Below are 10,485 nucleotides of genomic sequence, written 5' to 3' on the forward strand. Positions count from 1 at the left end.
CCGACAGCCGGCGATGGCGGGGCGTGGGACACGGCGTCTGTGAGGCGGACTTACGGAGTCTCCCACGGTCGGAGCCCCAGGGGCCGCGTCACTTCGAATTCGCGTGTCCTGTGGAACCGGGTGGAACGCGCCGGTGCGCGGAGAATGAATGACTGCGCCCCCAGACGCGCCTGTGTCCTCAGGGCAGAACAGACGTGCGTTCCACGCGGACTCCACATTGTCGCTCCCGTTAGGGTTCCTTCTCCGGGTGGGACGTTCTTGGGTCTGACGGGTGCACCCCGACCTTGTGCCTTTCCCGGGGTGTCACAGGGTCGGAATCACCAGAATAATACATTTCCAAACGCGGCCGGAACACACAGGGAGTGTCCCGCGGTCGCCGGGGCTTTCAAGGGCCTGCAGTTCGGATCCCCGAGTGGCTGGGCGCGGGACTGACCTGTGAGGTGCGACCCTGTGAGGAGGGCGTGGAATGACAGCCTTTAGGAAATGGTGTTTGAAGGCAGTCATACGGCTTTCTTTTTCCTGCAAAGCCGTGTTTAGTTATACGATTTGAACCGGCCTGGAAAGGTAACTGACAAGCGTTCTCTTGCCTGGGTGCCGCGGTTCCCCAGCGTGGTGGCCAGCGGCCGTTTTCCCACGGGCGCCCCTGAGCGCCCGGAAGTCAGCTGGACGCTTACATGCGGAACTCGCCGAGTTCCCTGGAAGAGCAGGAGTAAAAACGACTTTTTTGAATTGGACTTACAGAGGGAGTTGAAATTGTTCCCCTCTATGAGAGAAAATTTCCAGCTTTACCAAGATTTGTCACAGAATCTGTGGTTTGTGACGGGAGGGGGGAGGTTTCTGTGTGGAAATGGCCATATAAAGAGGATTTCTGTGCAATGACCTAACCCCCAGTCTAGAGAATAAAGTAGGAAGTTACCGGAACATCATCGCCGAGCTCCTTGGAAGCTCCACTTGTCTAGCATGGCAAGATATGAACCGTACTTGTCCCCATTATTTAAACACGTGATATGATGTAAAGTTAGCTGTTGAAGAAAATTCTATCTAAAAAGCTAATTATAGCAATAGTATTCTCAAATTACAAATCAGATTAATTTAGGGCTAATTAATTTAGTCAACAACCGACAGCTACCTATGCAGGAGGCAACACACTAGGCACTAAACTGCAGGACATAATAGGAGACCACAGAAGGCTCAGCTCTGTCACCTTCTAATGAGAAAGGACAGCGCACAAGCAACAATCATGGATTAGGGTTACTAAGAGGAGAAACAGGCTGGGAGATACATTAGGGAGAGAGTAGGGAAGGCTTCTCTTCGAGACCCAAAGAATGCTGAAGAGCTGGCCTTGGGAAGACCCGAGGGTGGGCATGGAGGCTGCTCAATTGCCGGGACTGCATATGCCAAGGCCCCAAGTCCTGTTTGAGGAAAGGAGAGCAGCCAGGTGACTTGGAGAGAAAAGAGACAAAGGGATGGGCAGAGTGCAGATCAGCTGGGCTTTACAAGGCTATAGTAAGGAGTTGGGATTTAATTCAGGGTGCAGTTGGGAAGAGTCTTAAGCAAGGGAGAAACGATCTAAGTTTTTAAAGAATTCTCTGTCATGTGGAGAAGAGCTGGAGGAGGCAAAGTAGAAGCAGAGAGTGGTAGGATGGAGATGGGGGAGGGATCAGATGGAAGAGATAATTAGGCGGGAGAATTGGAGAACTTGGTGAGGATTGCTTTGTTCTGGGTGTCAGGAAAGCAAGTGTCGATTATGACAGAGTAGATGGTGATGGGATGTTCTGATGGTGGAGTCAGGTAGCTCTGGGGCACCAGCACAGCACCTGACACAGTTCTTCATGGATAATTGTTGCATTGACTGGAAGGGAAAGTGCACACAGGAGCATAATCACATACACCCCTTCCTGGCCCTGGGAAAAAAGTCAGCAAAGTTTATGACAAGTGTCCTCTCCCCTCTGCTCACAACTCCTCCTCCTGGGGCCCAGGCCTCAAACTGACTTAACTCTGGCCTGTCAGAATTTGAGACCATGGTCTCAAAACAGGAAAGTTGGTGGGCTTTGTCCTAAGTGTCTGACTGACAGCCTCGGCTCACCTGTGCGCCAGAGACTTCTCAGAGCCAGTAGCAAACAGTGTGACTTCCAAGTCCCCTTATCCTGTGCCAGAACCCCAGTGGGAGTTAGGACTAAGCAATGCAGCGTTCTCCTATGGAGGAAGCTCCAGCAAGGAGAAGCACAAGGGCTCTGGCCCTGCCACACCTTCATGAAACCTAAAATAAGGGGCCAGGAAGGTCCTGGGAGGAACCGGCCAGGCCAGCTTGGGCTCTGGGGCAGACAGGAGGTTTAAGTGGAAGGAGGGCTTAGAGCTCAGGGAGACCTGGGGGGTGGCAGTGTCAGAGATCATCATGGTGGATCTAGTGTCTAGTGTAGGGCCGGCCTCATAACAGGCACTCCAGACTATTACCTGTGACACTGCCACAATGTTACCTTAACTGGACTATTTCTAAGGCCACCTCCTCTTTCCTACCACCCTTGCCAAGGATCTGAATCAGTGGCCTTGAGACTACACATCTGGTTCCACATCTGGCTCTCTGTTTTCATTGCTCCTCTCCAAGGCTCCCAGCTAGGAGACCAGCCCCAGTCCTGCTCTGTCCTGATTCAGGGCCTGATAATACCAGACACTCAACCACATGTATTGAGTGAATAAAATAGGCATAAACCAGGTGATTGCAGTACTCCAGGTGAGGAATGACTGAGTCTTGGACTGAGGAGATGGCATTGGAAATGGAGAAAAAGAGACATTTAAAATATGTCTGGAAAGCAGAAGGGACAGTAGTTGCTGATGAATGGTGTAATCTCTGGGTTACCATAGCAAGCTCTTTATTTCATTTTAACTTTGTTTTTATCAAAATGTCCAGGTAAAGAAGCAAATTGTCTTTTTTGGGGGGGTGGGGGAGGGAACAGACACTAAAGTAGTATCACCATATATTTTGAGTAATAGTAGAAACTGGAGGAACTTCAAAGAGTTCATATGATATCACATAAATCAATGATCAAACCACTAAGAGACCCTAAGGGGTAAAAATTTAGAGAACTCATTTAGTATGTATGTGGGTAGTGGTAGTGTTTTTATACATAATCCAGGTATTGAATAGTTCATCCTCTCCAACTTCAAGTGTCTTGCACTTCACAAACTCTCAGTAATGTTTGTTGAGTAGATGGATGAATGAATGAATCTGTCAAGGTTTGGCAAGTATTTCAGAGACTGAAATTGCATAGTGAGCCAGATCAGACCACACCAAAGAATGAGTAGGAAACTTAACACTGCTTAATATCCCGGTTGTTTTTGCTGGCACCAAAAGGTCTTGAATACAGAAATTGTTACATTGGATAAGAATGAAAAGCAGTGTTCTTACCTGTTGAGAGTCTGTGAACTTCTTGGCACCTTATGTCCATTATTTCTAATTCTCAAACTAACCCTGTGGGGCAGATATAATCCACATTTTATGGATGAGGAAATTAAAACTCAGTAGTGGCAAAACACTTGACTACAAACTAGTGGCACTGGAATTCAAAATCATATTTGACTATTGTCACAGGTTCCCTGAAACTCGTGTTATGGGCATAACCTGTGGGTGAGAACATTCAGAGTTAAAGAGGCCATGTATTATGAAGTGAAGTTGAGTAAATCTGCTACTTTGATGTAGTTGACAATTTTACTACAGTAAAACCTATTTTAATGATAACACCAAGGGACAAGCCATCATTTCATTTATTTGATATTTATTTAGTGCCTTTTATGTGCAACATAGCATTGAATTACACACATAAAATGTTAGATGCCACATCTGCCCTCATGGAGCTTACCATCTAGAGGTGAGGTTAAAGTCACTGCCTATGTCTGCACACACACAGTGTAATCAAATGCATGATTTGAGGTATTTACAATAGAGTTTTGCTATATTTTTAAAAGTGGGCTTTATGCTAATATTTAAATCCATAAATGTCCCACTGAATCATCTCTCATCTGAAACTCTACATTTGAGAGTGCTCAAAATTTATAAATTATACATATTTGGAGTGTAAATTTAAAAACTGAAGCATAACCTATACATTCAAAACTATAAAAGGACATTTTGGAACATGTATTTTACAGGTTGAATCTGTATTAACTTACATTTCACTGTTGTAATAAAACCTTTTCTCTAAGAATGAGTAAACTATACAGTGCTTTTCTAAATACTTTTTAAATCTTGGAATTGTTTATAGTTTATTTCATTTATTTAATTTATGCACCTAAATTATGTTTTCTAAAATGCAGATAAAAGAATGGCAAACTTCTTTGCACTGAAGAACTTCACTACACTCTCAGATCTGCATCCAAATATGGCCAATCTGGTAAGCTTCAATGATATAGTGGTTTGGTTGTTCTATAATGAAATTTTCTGTGGTAATATATTGATTCTTTTGATACATGCTTGTATAATTGACAAGCACATAGGTATTCATTGCATTTGTATAACTGTTTTACATTAAGTACCCCTAAAAGGTTTTTGTAATTATGCCATCTAAATGAAAATTAGTATCTCTTTTGTCTCCAGAGTAGGAGATTGTATATATGACTAGTGATTGTTCAAAATGATCTGAAGCTTATTTTAATTACTTAATAACTACTCAAGTTTAGCATTGTACAATTAAAACATTTTTGTTCAGTAGTATCTATTCTCTAATCAAATTATCCAAGTTATAGACTTAAATACTTGCCATTATGCTGCTTTTATGACATGAAGATATACAACAGGTACATTTCTGAAATGATTATGTGAAAATTCATTTTGGGGGGAAGGGTTATGGGGGAATTCAATAATTTCCAATATAACAAGACTCTTACTTATTTAAAGTAAAGCTAGGTAGAATCATTTTATAAGGTGAATTTATTGTAAAGCAATTATCACTCCCTTACCTTTCTTGCTCCTGAGCAGTCTGCTATTTACATTTGGCACTTGCAAATCTGATTTCTTAAAATAGGATAAATTTATATGTAACTTTAATAGTTTGCAATTCAAAATCTATTAATGTTAAACATAATTATTGCTCTTATAGTTTTTTTGAATGATAAACTGTTTGCTAATTGCCTCTTTAGTTAGAAAGTTTTACTCAATATTTCCATTAGTTTGTTTTTCCAACAAAATTCAGTGAGATCTGAAAGCATATGTAATTTAAGAAATAATAGCAGTGTGTATAAATGTAATAAGACTAATTGCTCAACTAGGATATGGCAATCTTAAAAGCTTGAATGTATTTATTTATTTATTTTTAATATATTTTTATTGATTTCAGAGGAAGGGAAAGGGAGAGGGAGAAACAGCAATGATGAGAGAGAATCATTGATTGGCTGCCTCTTGTACGTCCCACACTGGGGATCGAGCCTGAAACCCCTGCATGTGCCCTGACTGGGAATCAAACCATGACCTCCCAGTTCATAGGTGGACACTCAACCCCTGAGCCACGCTGGCCAGGCTTGAATGTATTTTAAATGTAACAGGTTATTATAAGGTTAAAATCAGTTGCTAGATTAATAATATAAATTTAGGTTTATCCTTTCAGAAAAAGCTAATGTTTTTTATTTCTCAAAGCACTTTTTAAAAAAATATATTTTTATTGATTTCAGAGAGGAAGGGAGAGGGGGAGAGAGAGATAGAAAAATCAATGATGAGAGAGAATCATTGATTGGCTGCCTCCTGAATGCCCCACTAGGGATCGAGCCCCACAACCCAGGCATGTGCCCTTGACCAGAATCAAACCTGGAACCCTTTAGCCTGCAGGCCAATGCTCTATCCACTGAGCCAAACTGGCTAGGGCTCAAAGCACTTTTTAATATTTAATTTTTCTTTGGTAGTCACTAAAGAGAACATTAAAAAGGTTAAAGAGATGTTAATATATTTAAGGTTTAAGATCTAGGACTTTAGAGCTTAGATTTATTAGCAGCAATATACTACAAGTTATGTTGCAGTCTAATTTATATTACTGTTCAGCATGTTTGGATTAAGAAGCTAAGCAATTTTATGTGGATTGTTAGAAAACCCTAAATAAAAGAAAGCTTTGAAGTCCATGGCAAATTAAATTGCATTATACATGTGCTTTGAATGAATTCAGTAAGGATTGATAGCATAGGGCAGTTACTGTACTCTATCTAGTGATTGAAAATAAAGTAGAAACATACTAAGTATTAAATGATTATATTTGTAATAGTAGTTAACTATGTTATTGCTTTGTACTATTCCTTGTGGAATTGAACATTTATGAACTTATTTTAGAAGTTTGTCTGGAATAAATACATTTAAGTGGTTCCTAGTAAAAAATGTTTGTTAGAGCCAGTAAAATATAACAAGTCCATGAAATTAAATTTACCGTCTACATCTGTGTTTAATATTTGTTTTCTGTAACCTTTTTGTTTTTCAGAAAATAATCGGTATAGTTATTGGGAAAACAGATGTCAAAGGCTTTCCAGATAGAAAAAGCTGAGTTTTGTTTAACAGTTTGCTTCACTTTTCATCAATTGTGGCTTATGACTATAACAAAATGTATTTAATGATTAAATTTCTCATGCCTGTTTAACTCCTTAAGAGCAATGGTCGTGTTCTCTATTGTATGGTAAAGTACTCAATTTAAGGCTATGTGCATGAGGACATTAAAATCATTTAAAAAATATTTTTATTGATTTTTGAAAGGAAGGGGGAGGGAGGGAGGGAGGGAGGGAGAGAGAGAGAGAGAGAGAAAGAAACATCAATGATGAGAATCATTGATTGGCTGCCTCCTGCACGCCCCACCCTAGGGATCAAGCCTGTACCCGGCATGAGCCCTGACCAGGAATTGAACCGTGACCTCCTGATTCATAGGTCAATGCTCAACCACCGAACCATGCTAAAACCATTTTTAATGATTTTATTTGATATTTCTCAAACACATATTTGAAAGCTTAGAGATAAAATGCCAAAGTAGCTAGTTAAGTTGATCAACTTATTAATGTGTATTAATGTGTATTTATTGAGTACCTCTGCAGTGTTAAACCCTGCATAAAGGTAACAAAGGGCAATTGTAGTCTCATATCCTCTTCAGATATCATAGTGTCTGAGAGTCTAGACTTATAGCTAGATTGACTGAGCTCATTTAGTCACTGAGTAATCTGAAATGTGTCCTATATCCAGCTGTGAAATCGAGATAAATAGAGCTGGTGTGAGAATTAAATGTAAGGGTATGTGACCCATAGTAACTATCACTTTCAGCCTAAGAGATACAGGTACACGGGTAAATCTCAAATAAGACAGAAAGTGATAAGAAAGAAGGTTTTGGAGCAGGGATATGTCATGATAGAGTAGTGTTGAAGGAGAGAAGTATGGCAGCAGTAGCTACATATTTACTCCAACAACCAGATAATTCAGTGAAAAATATTCATCTTTCATTTAGTTAACTTTAGCTTTAGTGGTCCTTACTGAGTTGCTCAAACTGTGCAAGAGTGTTAGGACTATGGAAACATAATCCAAGATTAAAATTGGATTTTTAAAAAGAACTCATCTTCAAACTTTTGTAGTTAACATGCAAAGTTACAATATAGAATGTCATATCTAGCAACTCATTACTATTAGCTTTAAAAGTGTCAATGGTGTTTATTAAAGGTTACAGTGTATTTCCATACAGCTTGAGGGAATTAGAGCTCTAGTAAGCCAGCCAATAATTTTGGAAGAAGACATTAATTTTGCTTGAATCATCTTAGTGATTGTGTTATTTGACTCATGGTAGAATGATAGGCACCTTTATTTTTATTTTATTTCATGTAATATTCTGTTATTATTTTTGAGGTAAAAAACGAAGATGTCATCTCTCACCCATACTTGTTTGTGTCTTCACTTAATTAATTAGATCAGAATTACCATTTGAGTAATTTGAAAAAGTTTAAATACCTGTTTTCTAAGCTTTACAAGGGATAATTTAAAATACATTAATTATATAGGGGGATAAATGATGATGGAAAAATACATGAATTTTTAAAAGTCAATATTTAAATAGTAACTAAATTTACAACAATAAAATACCATTTTCACTTAGACTGTGAAGGTAGAGAACCACTTCTGTAGTGTTTGACTACTTTATATGATTATATGTACAGTATTCCTTTTTTGGAGAAAATGTGCTTATTGACTTTAAAAAACATTAAACATATAACATATATAATATATTTTCATTAAAAATCAAGCAGTACAGAAGGTCATAGAGTTGAAAAGTAAAATTCTTCATTTAATCCCCAACTCTTCCCAGCCCAGTCCCCACCCCAAAGGTAACACTAATTACAGTTCCATAGATATCTATAATTTATATATGCATGTTAGGTTGTGTTGTTTTTTTAATTAGCAAAAGCAATAAAAATTTTTCTTAAAGATGTACTTGCTGACCTCTAGTGGTATCATTTAGTAGCACACATTTATTTGTTTTCAAATAATTTAGATTTGAATTTGACCCAGGTTAAAACAGTAAGAGTAAGAGAGAAATGGATGATCTAAGCTAATATCTGGATGACTCAAACCTATGTGTAATTTCCCTTCAAATATACAGGTAACTGGGAAAAGGGAACAGGGGTTAAGTAAGGTGATTATCTACTTTGGCAGCTTTGAAATTCATAAAAGCAAGTATAACTTATTACAGAATTTATATTTGAAATAATATTTTATATCATGTATTTGAGTATTATTATTATCATCAGAATAATATTTTTTCAAAACTATAATGGAACATTTCATTTGAAAAATAAAAACATTGGTTTTCCCTTAGATATTGGGTCAGAAAGGTACACTTTCAGTTTCACCATTCGTGATTCACCAACACATTTTGTAAACGCAACATCCTGGGGCAATGAAGATTACATCAGATCACTTTCTGCCAGCTTTAGGGTTGGTGAGTGTGGTAAGTTGGCATTGATTCTTAAATTGTATTTATTATAGTATTATTTCTTTGTTATGGTTGTAGTAACTACTCTGAGTTAAAATACAATACAGTAGTTGCCCTTATATAGGGGGACTAAGTTCCAAGACCCCCAGTGAAGGGATACCTGAAAATGCAGATAGTACCAAACCATATAGTATATGTATATATGTGTGTGTGTGTGTGTGTGTGTGTATCCTATATAATAAAAGGCTAATATGCAAATCGACCAGTGGAACAACCAGTCACGGTGATGCACACTGACCACCAGGAGGCAGACGTTCAATGCAGGAGCTGCCCCCTGGTGGTCAGTGTGTTCCCACAGCCAACCTCCCACTGGCTAACCTCCCCCAGTCCTTCCCTGCAGCCAGCCCTCACCTCCCATTGGCCTGATGTGGGGACTGGACAGCCAACCTCTCGCAGCCCCTCCCCTGGCCAGCTGGCCCCAATCAGCCCCATTGCTGGCCAGGCCGAGGGACCCCACCTGCACATGAATTCATGCACTGGGCCTCTAGTTAAAATATAAGAAAAAGTAAGAGCTTATGAATTAAGTTTTAATTGTTATTTTTACACCACTAAATTTCAGAGAGGCAGCCAATCATTGATGTTTCTACCTCTCTCTCTACCTCTCCCTTCCTCTCTGAAATTAATAAAAATATTTTCAAAAAAGTAGCACTATATATATATATATATATATATACACATACAGTTTTTTCCTGTACACATAGACCTGTGATAAAATTTAACTTATAAATTAGGTACATAAGAGATGAACAACAATAACTAATAAAATAGAACAATTACAACAATATACTATAATAAAATGTATGTGAATGTGGTCTCTGTATCTCAAAATATCACTGATCTGATCTGATAAAAGAGACAGCTACTAAATGACTAATTAGTAGGGAATGTCTGCAACCTGGATACGAAGGGATCATTCACATTTCAGGAGGGATGGAGTGGGATGGCTGACCTCTAGTGGCTCGAGATTTCGTCATGCTATGCAGAATCACACACATTTTAAAGCTTATGGATTGTTTATTAATGGAATTTTTCACTTAATATTTCCAAATTGTGGTTGACTGTAGGTAACTGAAACAGTGGAAAGTGAAACCATGAATACGGGGGGACTACTGTAAGACGCAATTCATAATTCTCAAGAACCTTATCAGAGAAAAAGTCAAGATTTAAGAACATAATACAAGGCATTCAGCATTATTACTTGAAACATACAAATGTAATAGTCACATATTTTTACTCAGTAGCCTTATATCTGGTTTATTTCATATTTCAGTTTACATCAATCCCTTTTGTTGCTAAAATAATTTAACATAATAGGGATGCTAAATAGATTTTGATAAAATAGATTTTAATTTTAATGGATTTTTGTTGTTAATCCTCATCCAAGGATATTTTTTCAATTGATTTTTAGAGAGAGTGGAAGGGAGGGAGTGAGGGGGAAAGAGAGGTCAATTGGTTGCCTCCCACATGTGCCCTATGGATGGGGGCATGGGGT

The 10,485-nt window shown here is 38.6% G+C and overlaps 1 protein-coding gene across 2 annotated transcripts in view; it reads left to right on the forward strand.

Annotated features, from left to right (window-relative positions):
- Positions 1-4,314: 4,314 nt before the first annotated feature.
- MEIOB (meiosis specific with OB domains) overlaps positions 4,315-10,485 on the forward strand; it is a 23,671-nt gene continuing 17,500 nt past the window's right edge. For both annotated transcript variants that reach the window (XM_006763917.2, XM_006763918.2), the window contains exons 1-3: positions 4,315-4,388; positions 6,453-6,510; positions 8,817-8,948. In XM_006763917.2, coding sequence (XP_006763980.1) covers positions 4,320-4,388; positions 6,453-6,510; positions 8,817-8,948 — 259 coding nt within the window. In that variant the 5' untranslated portion in view covers positions 4,315-4,319. The remainder of the gene's footprint in view (positions 4,389-6,452; positions 6,511-8,816; positions 8,949-10,485) is intronic.

The sequence above is a fragment of the Myotis davidii genome, unplaced genomic scaffold, assembly GCF_000327345.1.
Source record: "Myotis davidii unplaced genomic scaffold, ASM32734v1 scaffold599, whole genome shotgun sequence".
Taxonomy (NCBI): Eukaryota; Metazoa; Chordata; class Mammalia; order Chiroptera; family Vespertilionidae; genus Myotis; species Myotis davidii.